The sequence below is a fragment of the Eutrigla gurnardus genome, assembly GCF_963514095.1.
Source record: "Eutrigla gurnardus genome assembly, chromosome: 13".
Lineage (NCBI taxonomy): Eukaryota > Metazoa > Chordata > Actinopteri > Perciformes > Triglidae > Eutrigla > Eutrigla gurnardus.
In genome coordinates, this window is record NC_139936.1 from 25,863,128 (window position 1) to 25,885,286 (window position 22,159).

The following is a 22,159-nucleotide window of genomic DNA, read 5'->3' on the forward strand; positions in this document are numbered from 1 at the left end:
CTGCTGTCTCTATTACCCAGAGACGAGGCACATCATTGAAACAATGGGACGGGACGAGCACAGATTCATGGTTTGAAAAAAGCACTGGGGCAAGGCAACAGATGCTTTCCAGGGATAAAAATAGTCCTACGCTGACAATTTGTGAACTAGCGTCTGTTTTGAAAGGATCGGGTTGACGATTTTCCACGGCATCACTAAATATTCCTCTCGGGCACATTTACCTTCAACAACACATGGTCTCCGACAGAACCCGCATCGCTGACTCCTACTGATGTACAGTCTGTTGTCTCCGACAAATCACAAGACGTGTTTAAGCATTCTCCTGATGGCGTGTGTGTACATGCATTCCTGTTTGGTGAATGAGTGTATTTATTGCGTGGGTACGGGGGCCTTTACGAGGCTTTTAGGCATATTTTTATGTCTGTGAGCAAAAGGATCCTCCGTTGACAGTCACTGGAGGAAGACATAAAACCCTGACAGCCAAATTGCAGCGCCGGCGAGCGCCGCTGATCGATGCCAATAAAACGAGGCCCCCTTTTCACCAAGGTAGCGCAGGACACCTTCCCGCAATTTAATCAGTCAGTCAGCCAGAATTAATGTTCCTAATATCATGATTTCTCCATTACTCTATTTAACATAATTAAAATGTCGAGCGCCGGGGCCATAAAGCGGGTCGTTGGAGATTGTAATTCTGCCGTAAAGCTATGAAGCATGAAAATGCCACTTACCGAGTAGCCGCGGCCTGACAGCGAGTGAGTGGAGCTCTGTGGGGAGAGAGAGGAGAACAGGGATGACCTTTAAGGAGCGTTTCACTCGCTGACACAGACATGATGAAGCAGCGCCGCTTTAATATCAATATTCACGTTAACCTTTTACCCGCTCCGCCGTGTACCCCACGCCGGCACACATCACTCCCATACATTCCTGCGTCCATCGTGGGGGGGGCTCTTAAAACAATCGCTCATGTCACGCTGAGAGACTTAATTTGAGTTGTCACTGAAATACACTGTGGAAAAGCTTAATCATCGGTAAGCCTGTGATTAAAATGTTGCACAATAGTCATTCGTGGCAGTGCAAATGCATTTTGAAAGCTAGTGTGAAGTGAAGACTGTACGGTTAATGACGTGGTATCATTTTGGCCTGCTGACTCTGTAAATAAAAAAAAATGCTTCAGACGGTTTTGTAATGTGTCACAGTGCGGGTCAAGATTAAATGTCGTGTTTATTTGTTTGAATTCACTGGCTTCCCATGGGGGGGGACACCGACAGACACGCCGGAGTGAATCCATCACTTGCACCAGTAGATAAAGTGATGAAACACAGTTGATCTAGAGATTGGTGTTAGAGAGTGAGTAACAGCTCAAGCAGCAGTCCGATTTCTTCCAAGCGTATTCTTTTCTGGGTGTTGAATAACAGGAACAAGCATATCTTGTTCATCATTTAATTAAACATGTATTTTTTTAAGAACATGTTTTTAGGTAAAAAATATCACCGTCCTTCTGCCACATTTTGGATGCAGACCAACGGGTCCCCTTTTTTACTCGGGATGAATAACTCTTCATGCATTGAGGGAGGTGTTTTGGCCCCATTAAACTCATCCTGTGTTTTCTAATGCAGTCCTCTAAATGCTGAACAAGAGCACGATGAAGACCAGCAAAGCGAGGTTTTGTTCTGTTCCCCGGCTCTGTCTGTCAGAGCCCAGCAGGAATACCAATCTCCAAAACCCTCCCTCCACTTCCACTTTTCACTTCTTTTATTCCTCTGTCTAGATTGGCAATTTCTGCCCCCCTGGTCTCTGGAGGGGACTTTTCTGCTAGACCAATTTCATCCGTAGGTCCACCTTCAATCCAGGCAACCTCCCCCACACCTTCACCACGACTGCCTCCCTTGTTTTGCGCCCTCCTAATACCCCTCATCCATTCTCCCACACCTGCTCTTGGCCTCTGTCCTCATCATCGCCTGTATGCCCCTCTGATTCACAGGACGGCTCCTGCCGTGACGATTAGGGAGGAGTCCCGCTGCGAACCGGAAAGCAGGCTCCGCAGGAATCAAAAAGGCTATTCCCGCTCTGCTCAACCTCTTGGGCGCCTCCACTCCAGCGTCCACAGAGGAGAGGAGGAACTGTACGGAGGTGACATACTGTATACTGGATACAAAAGGGCCAAAAGTGTGTTCCAGTGAGAATGCGGCCCGTTGTCTGTGCATGTTGTGAGTGCACTTAAGATATGTGTGTGCATATGTGCATAGGTGGTGGGAGGCCAAGGCCATTTGGAATTAGCCTTACTGTGTAGACTTCATTCAACGTGGAGCATTCTGAGCAGAAAGAGAGGCTTATTTAAATGATAATGAGGGACAATCCATTGGATTTAGTGCCGGTGAAGGGAGGAAAAGAGGGGAGGGAGGTAGGAGGGGGGGGATCCATTAAAACGCCAGCGGTTCATAAGCCATAGGGTCGGCATCCAGCTAAACACTCTCTCTTAAAAGCCATTATACATGGCTCTCAATGGATTTCTGCAGCGCTTAGGACTTCAAAAGGATTTAAGAACCCGCCCCAGAGAGGGAGTGTGGGGGAGGGAGGAGGATGTGTGTGTGTGTGTGTGTCTGTGTGTGTGGTGGGTATGCTGGTTGGTGGCGAGAGAGATGGGGCGGATGCTGGAAGCATTTAAGGGTTAACTAAACAGCCCCGGAGAAGAGAAATGTTGCTAAATCCGCCCCCTAATCCTCTCCCCATTTCCATGCCCCCTCCTCCACTCTCCTTGCAAAAAAAATAGGAGAGAAAAAAGAAAAACATGGCGACAAAGGGGAGGGTCCAGCCCATCTTCTCCCAACCCAGACTATTGGTTTTTGTCACCGCAGGAAGGCGGGGGGCCAATCAGAGCTCGTTGGAGCATGATGAGGGCCGGGATGTGAGCGTGGATGCCCTCTGAGCCAGATCAGGTAGCCTGGGCGGGTGTGGGTGCATGTGGGTGGGGATCCAAGAGGTGTTAGAGACCCCGACGGCACCGCCACAGCTGCCGTCCTCTCCTCCGCAGGACACAGATGCAGTGGAGCCCACCCCCTCCGCCACCTCATATTTCCCTAATCCCTGCGTGGCTTAGTGCCGGGGCTCCGCTGCACCGCAGGCACAATTACCTAGTCAAAATAAACAGATAAAGTCCCAACCATTGCAGTGAACAAACAGCATTCCCTGCATTTGTTTTCTTCTTTTTTTTTACCCCCTGCTCCCAAATTGATGCATGACTGTTTTCACAGGCAGGCGCGTCCACATGTCGCATTTGTCTCTATTTCCTTTGGCGGTAAGACAAGAGAAATCCATTTTAGTGGTTGCAGACGCGGCATCATTAGTTAAGAGCTCTTAAAGCTGCCGAGCCACTTTGATGTGGTGGAGCGTGTTTTATGAAAATTAGCAGCGCTCTCAGTGCGGTGGCGGAGACTTCACGGAGCTGGGACACATAAGAAATAAGGAGGGGGGCAGTGACGAGGACGCTCGCTGCCGGGGTCTTTGGGGAGTGGGGTACAGCCAGTGGAGAGAGGGACAGACACGCAGACAGGAAGAGAGAGAGACAGGTGAAGACATCAGGCAGAGGGAGGGAGATGGATAGATATGGACGCCGCGGCTACAACCATCACCGTCTGTGCACCATTTATTTGGCAGCAGATTAGAGAGACATGCCACATCTAACACCGTCGGCGATTACAGCGTGCAATTTTCAACAGCACCCCCCTCCCCCTAACCCCCTCCATCAACCACCCCCCCCTCCTCCATCCGCACCCTCCTCCTTCTCTGTGCTTGTCGTATATCCCTGTCAGAGCTGTCAACCGGCGTCGGTCTTTTATCTGACAAGCCCGCCTCTTCCCCCTGACTTTTTCATTAAAAGACAGCCTTTTACACAAATTCTAGAAAATAGTACGAGGCGGTGGAGGGGGGAGGGGGGGGGGCAGAGCAGCAAGGCATAGAGAAAAGAGGATGAAGACGGAGAAAAATTAGGCTGGGGGATTTTTTTTTTTTCTCATCAAGCTGGATTTTCAATTGGGAAGCTGAATAGCTTAAAACAATGCATTTAATAAGTTCATTAAAATCCTTTTCCTTCCATCATTTTACCCCTGCTGGAAAAAAGGAGCCGCACATTTTCCTTCCTCTTCTCTCTCTCGCTCTCGCTCTCTCTCTCTCTCTCTCTCTCTCTCTCCTCATGCGTCGTCAGCTAAATGAACAGTCTGATTGAATTTCCTTAGGTTTGGGAGGTCTGCTTGACAGGCATTAGTTAGGAAGCATATTTCTACATTCATTTAAAATGAGCCGCTTGGGATTTGGCATAAATTCTTATTACTTCCCCTGTATCTAAATTGCATTATTTCATCCCTCATGCTGAACCAATGCCAGGCCTCCATTTCCCTTTGCCACCTACTCATCCTCTAAAAGGGCTGGCATATGGATGCTGCCGCAGCGATGATTGGAGCGCTTTCCTGAACCCGGGTCAGCCCGTACCTGGCTGAACTGTGTTAGGTTGCGTTGACATTATACGTGCTTAAATAACGGCGGGCCAACAAGGTGATGCCGTGTGAAGCCGCCTAATCATTTCATGTCTGTGTGCTGCCAGCCGGCCAGACTTGTCCCCATCGCACAGGGGATTTATGAGGTGAGGGCTGGAAACAAGAGGAGCTGTCGCACCAGCTGCTCTCTGATCTCAGCCTCAATGTTGCTGTTCCGCGCCCACCCTCCATATCCCAGTTCGGGGTCCCCTGAACGGGACCTGTGAAAGTGGATAGCCTGGCTCGCTGTTGGAGGTCTGCGAGGAAGGGGAAAGGTCTCGTCCAAGGACTCACCTCGCTGAGCTGCTCCTTGGAGTTGCTCCTGTGCGGTCTGCTGAGCTCCTGCACCGCCTCGACCTCGCTGACTTTGACTGGACATAGCGCAAACGGTTTGATCTGCAGGGGGACACAAGAAACATCTTCAAATGATTTCCTTCCCTCCTTAACCAGACCACGATGTTCACCATTAAGCAATATACCCTGAGAGGCTGCTACACTTCAGACATTAGAGAGCCATAAAGCATAGTCCTAAAAGCTGCTCTGATATGATGAGAATCACTGGAAAATCGCACGGAGAAAGATTTAACAGTTATGTATTAAAGACCATGCCAGTTTGATACAAATGTCTCCGCTACACAATTGTTTATGAGAAAAGGACATGTGCACTGTGTCCAAATGTAAAACAGCAGGGAAGAAGTTAATATTTATTATGTTTACTAGTTGCCACCAAAATAATTGATTAATCAAATATTATTCCATCAATATATTGTGATTAATATTATAATGGAAATGATTTGGTTTCTAGTCAAAATAAGCAGTTGAGGTGCTTTTTGGATTTTGTTCACATTGACAAGTGTGAGTGATATAAGATATTCAGACACTGCAAAACGATGATGTTTCACAACAGGGGACATGAATGTGTGCATAACAATAAGGCATAACTACGACAGCTCCCAGTGACGTTCAGCGAGCTGCGGCCCTTGTGTCGGGAACCTGAAGGGGGACTCGGTGCGGTGACTCACTGCTCGCTGTCAGTTTGTGCTTTGGCTAAATGCAAAAGCAGAACTGACTGTAGAAAAAAAGAGAACACCCACAACCCCAAACCTCGACCCACTATTGCGAGTCATACAAGCAGGAATGATTTAGTTAGCCCAGCTGTGGGCCGGCCGACCACAGCTGCTACTACTATTATTAAAATAAAACCACCAATTTGTCCCACCGAGCACAAACACGAATGTTAGTATGACACAGTCAAACACACTCGAGTGTCAGGTAGGCAACACTAGCTCAGTTTATTGTACGTATACCTATACAGTACAAAAGAAATAATGTCCCTGAAAAGGTAGAATCAATACAATAAGGCTCCACACCCCCCACTAAGGCACATTCCTTACGTAACTTGACAAGGCCAACAATCGCTCTTTGAGGTCAGTATAAGTGGGAAAATATGTAGCATGAACGGAGAAGAAAAAGACGCTGAATATGCAATATTATGGTTTCATTTTCATTTAATTCCTGCTGTTTTTCGGTTCAACAAAAAAATGTGCCAGTCCCGATACTCTTGCCCAGCTGGTGTTTCCGAACCCTCCGAAATGTGATTGAAAGTGTGAAATAATAATCATAATAATAATTCAGGCCTTTTCAATAGGGCCTTCCACTGGCAAATCTCCCACTGGTACAAAATATTAGCTATCAGCATTTTAAGTGTACAAATGGCTGCATTACCACCCACATCATGGTAGCCCCACTGCAGACCTGGATGGCTTGCTTTATTGCAGGCCATCAAGCCCCACAGTTGGCATGCATTCAAATTCCCAGCCAGATGGGAGGTTGGCGAGCCCAGCAAGGAAGGCCGTGTGCATGGTGCAGCACCAGCCAATCACGGCGTCCCGTGCTGCTTCCCCACCTTGGAGTACAGTGGTGATGGCCGTGGGGTATAATCCATTTGACGAGCAGTTTGCATGTAGCAGCTCCCTTGGTGGCGCGCGGTGGCTGGCCTCGTTCTCCTGATCTCCACTGTAATTTAAGCAGATCACTGCTACAATTAACCTTTCCCGGTAAATATCAATTATGGCCCCCGGCTGGGCTAGAATTAAAAGGGTCATCAGCTAATCTGACAGGTCCTGTACGCTACCACCTGGCTGGGAGGGAGGGAGGGAGGCAAGGCAGCCGAGTGAGAGTGTTTGTCTACCCTCGTGCCCACCAGCTCACATGCCAAGTAGGAACAATTCCCTTTTAATTACCCTGCTGCCGTCGGGGCGAGCATGCTGATTGGCCAGGGGGCATTAGCAGCGCGCTGAGGTCAACAGTGACAGGACGGGGGTGGGGTGAGGTGAGTGTGGTGGAGAGGAGGAGGAGGAGGAGGTAGCTGCCGTCAAGCAATCAGGGTGTCGAGATGGAAGGAAGAGAAACCTGGCAGGTGGGCCTAATCAGGTTTGACTTCCACCTCCCACCTCTCCCCTCTGCCTCTCCCGTTCTCGCTCGACTAGCTGTCAGCCTAATCACTCCTTGAATCTTAAAATAGACGGTGGCCTTTTTTGATTTCCTCCTCTCAAGGAGAGCACAAAGAGAGCAATCCTCCCGAGCCGGCAGGCAGGCAGGCGTGGAGGCAGAGACAGAGCGCCGCGGTACAGTCGGCGTCACGTCGCCGTCAAGTGCAGCCGTTGATTACTTTGTTTACCCAGCATCAGCGTTGCTGACAAATTCCTGAAGGCGCCCACAGTATTTCCATCTCCACAAGGAGCCCGTGGCTACATTACCCAGTCAGCAATCAACTTGGCTATTGATCAGAGCACAGCGTCTAATTAGCCGCCTAGGTTAATGATGAAGCGCGCGAGGGCCATTCCCCGAGCCGCTGTTCGACGGGACGGGAGAGCAATTGATCTAGGCAGGAATTCCATCAACTCCTGACAAAAGATTGGCAATGCTGACTGCTGGTGATTAAGGCAGGGACTAATTTCCTGTCTGGGGAGGTGTTTAATTGGCCCTAAGCTCCCAACTGTACAGCTTTCATGTGTTGTTTTTTTGCGTTCCTGTGTACTCATTAATGTTAAAGGACAAGTAAGTGAGCTCGAGGGGCTGGAGCTAATGGTCTCTACTGAGATGTGACACAGTTCAAGGTCATAATGCCTTTCCACTGTGCCGGAGGTCGTGCTCTGGGCAGTTCTGAGAGGCCACCTGGCTGATTTTGGGAGTCAGAGTTAGGTTTTGTTGGTAGACTGAAGGTTTGACCCGTGAAGTACAGGCAAAGGCTTCATCTGGGCATGTGACGTTGACTCAAGACGACAGATAGAAAAACATAGCTAAGTTAGGGCCTGTGTTTTACATGAATAATGTACTGGAAATTAGCTCCATTAGTCTCGGTATTGAACATGTCTGCAGTCCCTCTCTGGAGGCTGCCGCTCTGTGCTCTTTAATTATCTTCAAAGGGCCCTCCAGCATCTTAATTTCCCCCCAAGTTGAGTCGTGCCGACTTGGGTCTGCTCATTTATACGACTCTAACCCTGGCTGAACGTCACAAAGCCCGCCTCCTTCGAAGAGCTGGACCAGGCATCCATGGAGACAGTAGCGGTTCACATTAGTTCATGCTATTTTTTTCACTCTTCCTCGCTCAATCTCTGTCCTGTCAGCAGGGTGCTGCCTGGAGGCCGGCGGGTGATGCTTTGTTGTCCTGCTCCTTTGATCCTACCTACTTCACCTTGCAGGGGTTTCCAGGGTTGGGGGGGTGGGGGGCATGGGATGGTCTCCCACGTTTTTCCTCCTTGAATAAGAGAAGCTGTTAGTCTTGACCTCCCTATTTCCCCTCCTTGCTCCGGCTCCTCTCGCTCTGCCGTGCTCTCCTCTCGCTCTGCCGTCACCTGTCAACGGCGCTCAGGGAGGCTGTGCTTCAGCCTTGTCCTGGTGTCAATCCTCATTACCCTAGGATCTTGCCCCCCTGCCCGCCCCTTCCTTTCTGGCTGCCTTGATGCTCTTCTCCTCCACACTGCCACGCTCCAATCTGCTCTGCGGGCTTCCCGTGCGCAGGGCGGGAGCCGATGAGGGGCAAGACAGGGGGTGGGGGGTGTGGGGCGGGGGCGATACAGATCCTTCCTCTAATTTGTTCTGAAAAGTGTCCTGTGCAAAGGACCCTCACCCCCATTAACCCAGCGACAGGCTGCTACCTCTGCTCAGGGAGGCATCAGCAGTATGTGTGTGTTTGTGTGTGCGTGTGTGTGTGTGTGTGTGTGTGTGTGTGTGTGTGTGTGTATGAGTGGGGCCCGGCGGTGCGACGGGCTCCGGCACCTCAGTGCTCAGTGCCAGGCTCCGGCACCGGCTCAATCTATCGGCTCATTATCCCCCCCACCCAGGCTGGGGTGCAGACAAGTGCACTTTAGGGCCACAGGCCAAATTGATTCATCTGCCTTCATTTTCTTCAGGCTCAGAAGTGGCAGCTGCTCGGAGGCAGGGGGAAGGAGCCATACGATGGTGAGAGACAGAGACGGGAGAGAGGGAAGGACAGAGAGAGAGGGTCTCCGTGGAGGGGAGATGAAGGAGGGTGGCATCAAAAGGAAGAGGTGTTCCCGGCTTTGTTCCTCATCCATGTCTCATTTCTTTTTTCCTCCGCCTCCCTCTTTTCTCTCTCTCTCACTTTACAGCACAACCAACACCTCCCTCCCCTGAAATCACTATCAAGACATGCACTCACTCCCCCACCAAGTCCCAAGTTGGAAATTAGCCCAAGGACAAGCGAGTGGATTTACTACAGGGAGAGCAAATGGATTTTTGCTTTTATTTTGACGAGTCCCAGTGTATCCATTAAGCTTTTTAATCATACATTATTCATAGAGCCCGCCTTATAATAAATGACCACATAAAAGAGGTACACATATTATACAAGGCCTAAAATGCCCCCATAACTCTCTGCCGGTGCACTCAGAACTGCATCACATTTGTAAGCCGGTTCACAAATATGAGCCTGTGAAATCGCAGCGAGACGGCGTTTCTATTCCAAGCAAATGACATCAGGACACGACGAGGGCTGGCAGATTAAAACGTGATGTACAAAGGGGGGAAACAAATTAGAGGGCGTGACCTATTAGGCGTTCGGAATGTGCAACGCGCGGTGTATAATGCCACACGGTGTAAAGCTAACCGGGGTGGCCACGGCGACCGCCCAACACCGTAACAAAGCTGTCAACCCCGAAAGCGAGGCGGCTTACTCGGCCTGATTCCCAGCCAACGGGGACCTCGGGAGAGCCTGAGTGTCCCGCCGGGCCCCGTCTGGAACAGATGAACTGGGGAGAGGAGCACTCCCTCTGGGCTCCAGGTCTCTCCAATCACTCTCCCCATATGCCTCCTGGGGGAGTGGGGGAACAAGGCAAGAGAGGAGGAAAGGGGGGTGAGGGGGAGGTGCACCTGCTCCCAAATACGAACCCATCCCTCAGCACCTGTCCTGGGGGTTCACTGACAACTGCAATACACACACACACACACACACACACACACACACACACACACACACACACACACACACACACACACACACACACACACACATCTCACCTGTCAGCCAGGAATCTGCCCTGCACTGATAAGCACAAGGCCTTACAGCAGAAACAACCCAGCCACCCCCCCCCCCCTGACTCCCACTCCAAGGCAAGCGTTTCTCACAGCTACCAACAACAATTAGGCCGATGATGTTGAAATGCTAATGATGTTATTGGAAGGAAAACAAGGGAGCGATGCCGTGGAAGCGCGTTTGGCTCTCCATCGCTGGAGCCGACATTATGCAGATCTTCCTCCTCTCTTGTTGCTCGGCGAGAAGAGAAAATGCACAGCTTTGATTTCTGTGTACGCTATTAGCGTTGAAAGCAGTGAGAGCATTCTGCAAAAAGATGTATGCATGCTAACAAGAGAAATTCAAATGGTGATCACTTTGGAGGTTGTACTCTTTTTTTCTTCTTCTTCCAATCGACTTCATTATTTGCAAGTCAAAGTTCACTTTGACTTGCAAAGCCGAGGGTGCATTGAACGTTGCAGTAAAACGGCTTGAGGTTGGAGCACACGCTATTGGGAATGCCGCATGTGTGGTTAGTTTCGGAGATTAAGAGATAAAAGTGATTTATCAATCATTTATGAGTGTCGCTGTACATTTGAATGCTGTAATTAGTTAAATAGCAGAAGACTTCCTTTAAATCACCACGACCACCAAGTATTTTCAAGGCAAAATATATGCGTATATTCTCAACTCCTAAAGATCTGCTCAGTCGTTTTAACCTCATAAAAAGAAAGACGCATTGAAAAATGCAATCCAATAACTTGCATATATTTTAATTTCAATTGACTTGATTATGCGTGATGGCTTCTTGCATATACCCACAACCACATTCTTTAATAATTAATGTTGTTTACAATTCCAGGTCCTCATCGACATCACACATCCATATAATTCAAACAAAGTAGTGCCACCACTATATTAACTAATAATAAATGCTGTTGCATAATCAAAATAATTCAATTGTATTACTTTGCTGGTAAGGGGCCGGCTGCCAGACCTGTCAGCAGTGGCATTTTAACAGTGGTAATGGCATAAATTAATGACAATGTAAAATACCAAATACATTTGTTTTTCAGAAAATATCAAATCAACAAGGAAGTAAAGCATGACAACTGAACCACAAATGTATGAATTTTAAAAGAAAATATGATAGTATAACATTTTAAACCATTTATTTTCAGATATCTGAAAGCCTGAGATATCAAATGCGCCTCCAACATGCAGACCAAAGTGTTCAACGCCGCGACCGTAATAGGGCATCCATCACAGATTCTGCAACAGTATCAGTTATAACTCTTAACTCCATAACCCTTAAATGGACAGAGATAACGCTATCGTAAACACTCTTATCAGCTGATAAGCGTCTGTTGCCGGGATAGCTCAGTGGGCCAGACAGATTTCGAAATGACAGAATGTCTGACTGCGCCGAGGTTTTCACAACTTGAAGCCCTAAATATCAGAGAGAATACTCCCTGAGCGACTCCAGAGGTGGGTCATGTAAAACAAAAATATTGACGACAGGTATTAGATGGTTGCAAAAATAATGTTGACTAACATCAGGAAGTTCCACCAACACAACACTGGATTCCAAGCCTAATTTTAACACTGAAGAGAAGATTTTCTTACATATTCATTTTGTCACACGTATGCTTTGATCACGTACACACTTTTCACCACCAATTACGTTTATCATTGATCACTGTGCACCACTCCAAAGACTCCAGCTCTGCTGCTGAAAACCGTTTTTTTAGTCTTTCACACTTGAAAATGATCTTATTAGCAGTCGAAGGGATTACATTTTTGGAAGTGCAACATTCACACCTCTCTCCCGTGACTACACCTGATAACTTTGTCACCCTCACACGTTCTTTCAGAAATGTTTAATTTCCTCTAATGTAATCTGAAATAATTATCAGCTGAAGCCGAGCTGCAAAAAAGGGGCCCCTTTTAACAAGTCGACCAAACACGCACACACACCTTTAAAACTAGCTATCATTCACCACCACGTAATTAAAACACCCAAGATGAGATTGTGGGGTAAAGGAAATGAGCAAGTGATTAAAAAAACGCAAGATGAAGAACTGTCTGAATCTTCCAATCGGTCTCGCTTTAGACTGTGTTCTTCAATCAGGTGAGGAAATGGCTCTTTAATGGAATGTCTGAGTAAAATCGTGCCGCGATTCCTAATCAATATGCTACTGCGCTGGAACTGACCAACTAAAACAGTCGTTAGTAGTACTTAACATTCGTAAAATGTCAAAGATTTGTGTCTCTCGATGGAAAGGAAAGTCTTTGAAATGGTTGCCTGACGTGCGTAAAGGTGTTTTAATGGTAACTTCAGTGATGATGAGTATTTGTCTGAGTTTCCTGTCTCCTGGATGCCAGCTCTTCTGTTTATACCTCAGAGGTCCTGAGAACATTTAAGACAGGAATAGAAACTGCATATTTATATCTGTTTCTGAAAAGATGGAAATGATACAATTTCTGCTAAAAGACAGTCCAATTGTGTATGGAAGGGCTTTACAGTAAGCTCACATTTGATCTGATTCCACTTCTGTTTTCAATTATTAAAGTGATTGTAAAAATAGGCGCTATTTAAATGTTCTAGGTCGATGCAGATATCTATATTTGATAGCTAAAAAAACACTGCCCCTCAAAGAGACTGGCCAATCATAGCATAGCCACAGCTAGCTCCAACAAGGGTCGCATGTTGGCTAGCTCCGACAGTTGTGCCAACAACTCCCATGCAGTCATTTCGGATTTCATTTTCCAGCTGGTTTTGGGGATTTTTTTAATGTTGTGCCTTGAGCACATTGTATAATAAAGATACTCATTAATCAGGGAGGTTGGGAGGCGATAGACATTTCTAAAAGTTGAAGTTTCTACGTGACAACCTGTGGAGCTAACTTTAGCATTACATCAGTATCTAGCATTAGCAATTCTTTGCTACACCAGCTATATACTGAATTTATACCCTAGCAGTATATAACAAGTGGACGAAGTAATCGTGATGTCACCCGTTTGTGGATTATGGTTTTGAATTCTCAAGTTCAGCATTTGGACTTACATTTACATTTAGATCATTTAGCAGACGCTTTTGTCCAAAGTGACTTACAATAAGTTGATTTGTCAAAAGAAACAAACAAAGAAACCACAAGATATCATTGCCGATAAAGTAAGAGCTAAAAAGTAGAACAAGTGTTAGGTCCTTGTCTGAGTAAAGTAGTAGCTGTTCAGCAAACATACCTTAAGAACAACAGTGCTTTGATCAAAGTGCTATAGGTAAGTTTTTTTTTTGGGAGGGGGTGATTTTAGTCGGTCAAATCTGTCTGGACTTTGCTGAGCCACATTTGTTTGATTTCAGCGATGGTGGTACCAGCTGGCCAGCTAAAGTAGAGGAGCCTCAGTAGGCATTAAGGAGAAATGTTTTGTGGATGGTAGTGAAGAAAGAACAGTTGAGGAGAGAGCGGAGGGAGAGAGGGATTTCAGGTTGTGGTGGGTGGTGACAGTTCGAGGTGTAGAGGGGAGGGATGTGGTGGACTTCATGAGGAGGGAGAAAGTCACAAAGTGGTGGTCGGACACGGTGAGCGGGGTAACAGAGCATGCCGAGATGCCACAGGATCTTGTGAAGACAAGGTCAAGTTGGTTCCCGGCCCGGTGAGTTGGTGGAGAGGGGGAGAGTGTGAAGTCAAATGTGGAGAAGAAGTCAATGAATTCAGATGAGTGCAGCTTTCCCGGGTGGATGTTGAAGTCGCCGAGGACGACGAGTGGTGTGCCATCATCAGGGGAGCAGCTTAGGAGGGCATCCATCTCATCTAAAAAGTCACGGAGAGGACCGGGTGGGCGATAGATCACTATGATGTTGAGCTTGAAAGGAAGGGTGACAGAGACGGCGTGGAATTCAAGTGCAGATCGGGGTAGGTGGTCCAGAGGAAGGACCTGGTTGGACCACCTGGGTGAGATGAGGAGCCCAGTTCCTCATCTCTGTACCCTGTTCGTCTTGGGGAGTGTAAAAACGAGTAGGCAGTTGAAAGAGCAACTGGAGTGGCAGTGTTTCTGGGGTAATCCAGATCTCCGTAAGGGCCAGGAAGTGGAGAGTCTGCAGGGAGGCATACGCTGAGATGGTGTCCACCTTCTTCTTCATAGCCCCCCTAGTACTTCAAGTTTCGTACTGGTGGAGAATGGTGGGTAGCAGAGATTGGATGGGTTACAGCCTCGGCCGATGGGTCTCTGGAGAAACCTTCTCTGGTTTGATGTCCTGACTGGGATAGGACACATGACTGCGATGGTTGGTGGTTGAGATGTTATGCCTACCTCAATGGACTTCCTCTCTGGACTCCCGCAGATAGACTCCCTTGTCTTTGTCCGGCTGTCTTCGTTCGGCTGTCCTGACACTGTAGTGACAAGCTCTTAAGTGCTTAATTTACCTCATGCAGGCTAAGCCCCTCCCTCCAATCAAGTCTATTGACTACAGCTGAGCTGGCTGAAACTAGGTAATTGCCCACTCAGTATAGACAGCTTCACAAGAATTTAAACAACAAGCTATCTAGACAAGACTAAATGTTACAACTAGCTCTACTCACAGAATGCCTAAACCCAAATCTACAATTAGTTTCTGACTTACCAACAATATTCAATGCAGCTTCCTTCCTTTCTCCGGACAAACATGTAGTAGACTTCGACTTCTTTGCAAACACTTAACGGAAGTGACCATGTCTGTGGAGGAGCGTCGGGTGGGTCTTAAGAACAAACCTCCTGGTGTGAAGCTGTTAACAAAGTTAGCTTCCATAAATCAAAGTCAACTTTACAGTTAAGAGTTGAAGGTAGCCCCGCCCCCTAAAGCATCCTCTGCTTTCTGGTCTGTTGGACTCTAAATGGACCATAATGTACGAAATGAACATCATGCTGGATTGAAGAAGACTTGAAACTAGAGATTGAGACCATAAACTCATGTTTATAATATTTACTGAGATAATACATCAAGAGAGAAGTAGGACCATTTTCTCACAGACTTCTATACAATCAGACTTTTTGCATCAGTCACCCCCTGATGGCCAGCAGAGAGAATGCAAGTTTAAGGCACTTTTCAGAACTGGAGGATGTCGCCTGATGTACACATGCTGCATGCTATATGAATAAAAACCCACTTGGCTTTACAGGAACAGTGTTGGGATTACCAGGTGATGTGTTGATTGTGTTTTACACTGTATTCTGTAGGCTTTAGCCTCCATTTTCACCAGTTTTCGCTGTTGAATCAGTCTGTCCTGCTGAATATATCCTCCATATCCATAATGTCAACTCTTCTGTCTTCTTCTCTCTGAAGTCACTTCTCCCGTTTGCCCAAAAAATGTGATAATATGCATGCAGGCAGTGCAGTTAGTGACAGTGTGGGCTCCATGGTGGGCTCCAGCTCTGGCAGCTTGACGTAGTAGCAATAGGGGATGAGGTTTAACACATTCTTGGAAATACTAAAGTGAAAAATGACCATGTCCACAGACTAATGATGCCATTGTCTGGCAAGAAAATTATTCAACTTTCGACTTTTCTGGCGAAAAATTCTAAACTGACATACCATTCTTAAGAGTTACAGTATTGCATGTGTGGACAGCTTTTATCCTAAAATATTTGTGTCTCTCACATTGATTGAACTCTGCACTCCACTGCATGCTAGAACTAATCTGTAAGATTTAGTGAGGAGCTGAGGCAGGTCAGAAAACAGGAAGGGTTCAGAAGACAGGAAAGAGGGAGTTTTTAAAAAAGATGAGGTCTCGCCGAGGAGTCGGGAGGTAGTTTGCAGTCAGAGAGTGAGAATGGGAGACCAGGAGAGACAGCCAGAGTGCTCTGGGCTTTTTAATAGGAAGCAGATGCAACACATGTAATGAATCAGCTTCGGCTCGACGCGGCTTCCCTCTGATGTCTGAGCACCCGTCCTGCCCTTGAAAAACTTCTGGGACGTTATCTCATGCCTGCACAGCACAGGCTGCCAGCGAATATTTCGGAGGAAGTGTTATGCGTCGGATGAAGGAGGGGAGGGAGAGGTTGAGGAGTGTGTGCTCATACAGCATCACTCTTGTGTGTATGTGCCGGAACGTAACAACAGATATGCAATACTTAAAGACATACTATGTGCATGTGTTTGTATTACACATGTCTGTGTATATGTGTATATGTGAATGAACATTTTCATATTCCCATGCATAGCTACTGGCTGTCAGATGTTGTTGTATGTTAGCGACTCTTATTGTCGTTGGCTTCCTGCTTGTGTAATGATGGAATCTGATTGGATGGCCTGGTTAACATCAACAGAGATTCAGAAGGAATACACAATGATTCATATAAATGTGTTTCTTTACAAAATGTGAGGTAAAGCGTTTTAAGCGTATTTTGATGATTATTTGGATACTATTCCAAATCGCAAATGTCCGGAATAACCATGACATGTTTTTTTTCATATCGTCCGATGCCCAGACTGCATCCCAATGCAATTTTTTTTTTTTTTTTACCAACGAACACTCAAATATCTGCTGTGTAAAACATTTCTAATGTCGAGAGTTTCTGTAAATAATACAACTTTACAGCATAGCTTTGTGGACACAATGATTCTACGTTCTACTAAATAGCAGTAAGAATCCTCCCTGCAAACTAGCTAAAATACCCATGACAGCCGCCTGTTATCATCACATATTCTTGCTGCCTGCAGGCTGTTAAAACAGTTTGGAAAACTTAAATATTAAATGATTTAGTTTCTTTAATTTTTACAATTTAAAGATGATTGTATTTCCTTCCCCCACTGTGTTGTAGGTTTGTTAGCAGACACATTTCCACTCTCCAAAACACAACCCTTCCACAATGAACATGGTATGTTTTGGATGCTGCATGCATACATGCATTCCCTCCAACAGCATTTTTTCCTCCAATGTACTCATCAATTGTAGAATGCAATGTGAAAACGTGGATGTGACTGCCAAACACAAAATGAACATCAGTGGTGTATATGTGCACGTGGAATGTAACAATCACAGTAATGAGGAAAGATCCTCTTCACAATCTCCTTCCAGCCAAGTCCTTTTTCCCAAGCAAAGGATCTCTGCTCTCTCGACTTGCACCAAATTGGTAGATTGGTAGCGCATCACACCGGCTTTTATCTCTCTCCATATGTCTGGATATGGAACGTTTTAAATCCCTATAATCCCATATGCGAGAAAACATTCAGCTCACACGCCTGACGAGAGGAAAACATGACGGCCGCTGAGAATAATGGGAGGTCAGGAAGAGGCAGCAAGAAGACAAGGAGAACAATGGAAGAGATGGAAGGTGGGAGTGGAAGGATGGATGCATTCCCCCCTGGAATGAGTGCACTTAAAGGAGTGTGCACGTGTCAGAAAAAGGAGAAATGAGGCAAGGAGAAACTTTTAGAAGAGAAGATGGGAGGATGGAAGAGAAACTATGCTGGAGGCCTCCTCTCTTTCCCCCCATCTTGCTGTGACATCTGCCTCTTTGCTGTCATTTCCATCACTCCTGCTTGGACCAGAAGAGAGGAGGAGAGAGGTGGAGGAAGAGGAGGACAAGGCAGAGGTGGAAGGAAGAGAGCAGATAAGAGGAATCTAAAGTTTTGGCTTGGTATGGAAATCAGGTCTTGGAAAGGGGGGGAGAGAAGAAATTATGAAAAGCAGATGGAATCAGCCGTTGACATGACAGCATCCAGCCTTGAGAGTGCAGATCTACTGCTTGTGCAATTACATGGCTGCATTTGCATCTATATGATCCCTCAAAATGCTGTCATGTGTGGGGATTCGAGACTCACTATCTGCCAGTGCCTGTGCAAAAAGATGTGTGTGTGTGTGTGTGTGTGTGTGTGCGCTTGAACATTAGAAGATCTGACAGACGCCGCTTGTCTAGATGTACACTACATCAAATGAGGATGCAGTCGGTGGAAGAGGATCATGCTCATTGTGTTAATAGCAGAGATTCAATAAGCTTAAAGGCAGATTCACTGTGCATTCTATGGCAAGGACCCTCAGATGAAGCTACATCCTGCATCCCCCCGTAAACGGAAAACACATGGTATAGTCCAGAGGTGTGAACAAGTTCTAACTGCAAATCTGTGTTGCATATAGGAAGTGTAGGAAGTTAACGTGACTTAATAAATTCTTGTTGTGGGATCGCCACTAGCTGCTTCCATAGCTGAATGATATTTTGTTATTCAAACTAAAATATGTGTAAAATAACTATTGATGCTAGAGAATGGAATGCAAATAGAAATGTCTACTCACATGATTGCATAGGCTCTCTAGGATGGAACTCCCAAAGACAATATTTGGCGATTTCTGGAGGTAAAAAATGCAAAGAATTTTCTTTTATGCAATACATCTATCTTGTGTCTAAGACAACTGAATGACCTTGGATGAATTGAATTGATTTTTAAGATTAGATAGATTTTGTGTTCCTCAACATGAAACGATATTTGATTCATTTTCATTTTGTATACCAAAATCTGAGACAAGCAGTTCTGTTAACTGCTACTCACTTTCATCACACACACACACACACACACACTTTCTGCCTCCTCCGTGTATGAGGGGCTTGTTTGGGCTTGTGTGTGTTTGTTAGTGGGAGCATGTCCATGCATATGAGCCGATTTCACAGCATCACATGTTGGCAGTAACACATGTGGAGGTGCGGTTATAGAAAAAAACAATATCCACAGTGCAGAAATGACAAACTACCTAGCAGGGAAGGAGGAGAGGAGTGTGTGATGGGAAAGGGAGGGGAGCAGAGCGGTGATGTGGAAATGACGGGAGGATATAGGGAGGCCGACTGTCTTGAGGAGCAGCCCGGGCGACCTTGGCAGGGTGAGAAGTCAGGGGCTGTGGTCTCCCAGGGCACGACGCTGCCAGGGTAATTGTGCCACGATCTTGACCTTGCATTGCTTAAACCATCCCTCCGTTATTTCTCTCTCCATCGCTCCCTCATTTTTAACTCTCTCGCTCCCTCACTGACGCCGGAGAGGAGCCGGGATCTGCTCTCCTCTCTAATGATGTCAGCTCCCCAGAGGAGGTGTCTGTCTGCTGAATCTCAACAGCTAGCTTTCAAAGTCTCGGCCTGGAGGACGGAGGACGGAGGAGGAGGATTTGTCCACTTGGCGGTACAACCACAACCCAAACAACCAGCGTTACCAGCATTCCTGAAGGCGGCCACAAAGGCCCCGATCCTCTCGTTCTGCTACTGTTAATGGAGCTCAACTGTCATAAGACACAGAAGTAGGGAGGTGACAGGAGGCAAGATAAACTCACTGTGCAAATAAAAGTGTGTTTGTATTAAAGATCAGAACAACCACTTGCATAATTAAACTGCAACTAAATGTCACTTAGAATTAATCTAAAATACTTCATAATAATCTCAGTTTAAAACAAAATATTTCATCAACAACTCATCTGGATAGTTTTAGTTGGATTCAACATCTTCCTGTAAATAATCTCCACAGAAACACACATTGGTGTGACAGTATTTATTACAGCCCGACCGATTCATCGGTCAGCCGATTTAATGATGTTTAACTTTTAGACTCCATAATATCCGAAGCGGCAGCAAGCCCAAAAATCCCATATCACCGGGCTCTAGTATTTACTATGGCTTTACTTTTTCTTTTCTTTTTTTTCTTATTTTATTTCTGTCCTCACTTTCATGGTTGTTCTGTTGTGTATCTGATTTTGATTTGGCTTTTTCATGCATATAAATAACTCACAGTGAAACCTGGAAGTCAAATGCATGTCAGTAGCCACATCTGACTGACATGATGCACTGGCAAGATTGGGAGCAGAGGTAGAACAAAGGAATGTAAATGGGAATGTTTGTGGACAAAAACAAACAGACGCTGCTAGCAATATGATCTATTATCACTCATACGGCTAGAACAATATGCTTAAACAATTGTGTCTCAGATGCAGGAGTATGATTGATCTGCCCTAGGGCTTTTCTAAAGCTGTTGAACTAGGATTATCTTTTATTCAAATCACCGCTGACCCCACCTGCCAGCCAACCGGGCCTCTATCTACAGAGACCACATTAGGCCTTAAATCAATACCAAAGAAGTGGTGAAAGGAGCGGGAGGGAGCGAGGACGCCGGATTCAGCTTGACATTTACCCGGGCTGTGCTCTGTCAACAACCAAGCAATACCTGGGTGAGATACCCCCGGGATTGTTGCTTACACTCCTATGCAAGACCAAGGCCAGGTCTCAAGCTTAATACAAGCATCATTCACACCCACTGGGTGACTATGAATGTGTTAATTTAAGTCCAGCATTTATTGTTTGCCCATTGAAGATGTATCAGGACACTTCCAAGAAATGATCATGATGATATCAAAAACACATGATATCGACTTGTCTATTGACTTGACGCATGCACACTCATGACTATATAGTTGTTTGTAGATATGGACGTAGTCATCATGACATCACCCATTGGTTTGTGGACTACAGCCTCGAGTTTGGCATCTTCTTGGATTTTGGCCGTCGCCATCTTGGATTTTGGCCGTCGCCATCTTTTTGCAACCAGGGAAGGAAGTGACCATATTTGGACTGCGGAAGAGCGATGGGCGGATCTAAGGAACACAAGTGGCAGAGCGGAACCTTGAGCAGAAACCTTACTGGATCTGGATCCATCTGGATTCTGGTGTGAAGCTATTAACAAAGTTGGCTTCATAATTCAAGGTCAATTATACAGCTAAGTGTAAAAATCCACGCCATCTCTGTCACCCTTCCATTCAAGCTCAACATCATAGTGATTTATCACCCACCCGGTCCTCTCCGTGACTTTTTAGATGAGATGGATGCCCTCCTAAGCTGCTCCCCTGATGATGGTAAATGGTAAATGGCCTCATTTATATAGCGCTTTTGTCCAAAGCGCTTTACAGCAATGACTGACATTCACCCATTCATTCACACATTCACACACCGACGGCAGAGTCAACCACGCAGGGCGACAGCCAGCTTGTCAGGAGCAATTAGGGTGAGGTGTCTTGCTCAGGGACACCAGGCACTCAGCTAGGAGGAGCCGTGGATCGAACCGGTGATCTTGCAGTTACCAGCCAACCCGCTCTACCTCCTGAGCTAAACCCCCTGCACTCATCTGAATTCATTGACTTCTTCCCCAAATTTGACCTCACACTCTCACCCTCTCCACCCACCCACCGGGCCGGGAACCAACTTGACCTTGTCTTCACAAAATCCTGTGGCATCTTGGCATTATCTGTTACCCCGCTCACTGTGTCCGACCACCACTTTGTGACTTTCTCTCTCCCATGAAGTCCACCACGTCCCTTCCCTCTACACCTCGAACTGTCACCAGCCGCCACAACCTGAAATCCCTCTCTCCCTCCACTCTCTCCTCAACTGTTCTTTCCTCACTACCATCCACAGAACAATTCTCCTCCCTCCCTCACTGCTGATGACTTTGCAACTTACTTTACCAAGAAAGTAAAAGACATCAGCTCCTCATTCACTCCTATAACCTCCCAGAAAACATCTCCACTAACTCTGATGGCCTTACCAGCTTTAGCCCTCTCTCCTCTGAAGACATTCATACACTTGTTACATCTAACCGTGCCACCACCTGCTCCCTTGACCCGATTCCCTCCTATCTTCTCCAAAGCATGTCACACGACATCTTGCCATTCCTCACCACCCTGATCAACTCCTGCCTCACCCCAGGTGTCATTCCAGCGGCTTTTAAGACAGCTACAGTGACGCCCCTCCTAAAAAAACCCACCCTAGACACTGCTGACATCCAAAACTACAGACCTGTATCTCTTCTTTCATTCCTCTCTAAAACCCTGGAATGTGCCACCTACAACCAACTGTCATCCTATCTCTCGCAGAACCACCTCCTTGACCCTAATCAATCAGGATTCAGGACTGCTCACTCCACTAGACGGCCCTCCTCAGTGAGCCTGAGTCCCTGCGAGATGCCAGAGCCTCATCCCACTCCTCAGTTCTCATTCTCCTCGAGCTATCTGCTGCATTCGACACAGTCAACCACCAAATCCTCCTCTCCACCCTGGCTGAACTTGGCATCACTGACTCTGCTCTAACC

At 46.6% G+C, this 22,159-nt stretch overlaps 1 protein-coding gene across 10 annotated transcripts in view; it reads right to left on the minus strand.

Annotated features, from left to right (window-relative positions):
* Nucleotides 1–22,159, minus strand: part of fbrsl1 (fibrosin-like 1) — a 320,464-nt gene that overhangs the window by 148,950 nt on the left and 149,355 nt on the right. For 9 of the 10 annotated variants that reach the window (XM_084024101.1, XM_084024104.1, XM_084024103.1 and 6 more), the window contains exons 3-4: nt 4,824–4,925; nt 729–764 (exon numbers count right to left, since the gene is read on the minus strand). In XM_084024101.1, coding sequence (XP_083880227.1) covers nt 729–764; nt 4,824–4,925 — 138 coding nt within the window. The remainder of the gene's footprint in view (nt 1–728; nt 765–4,823; nt 4,926–22,159) is intronic. The other variant, XM_084024105.1, reaches the window with a different exon arrangement.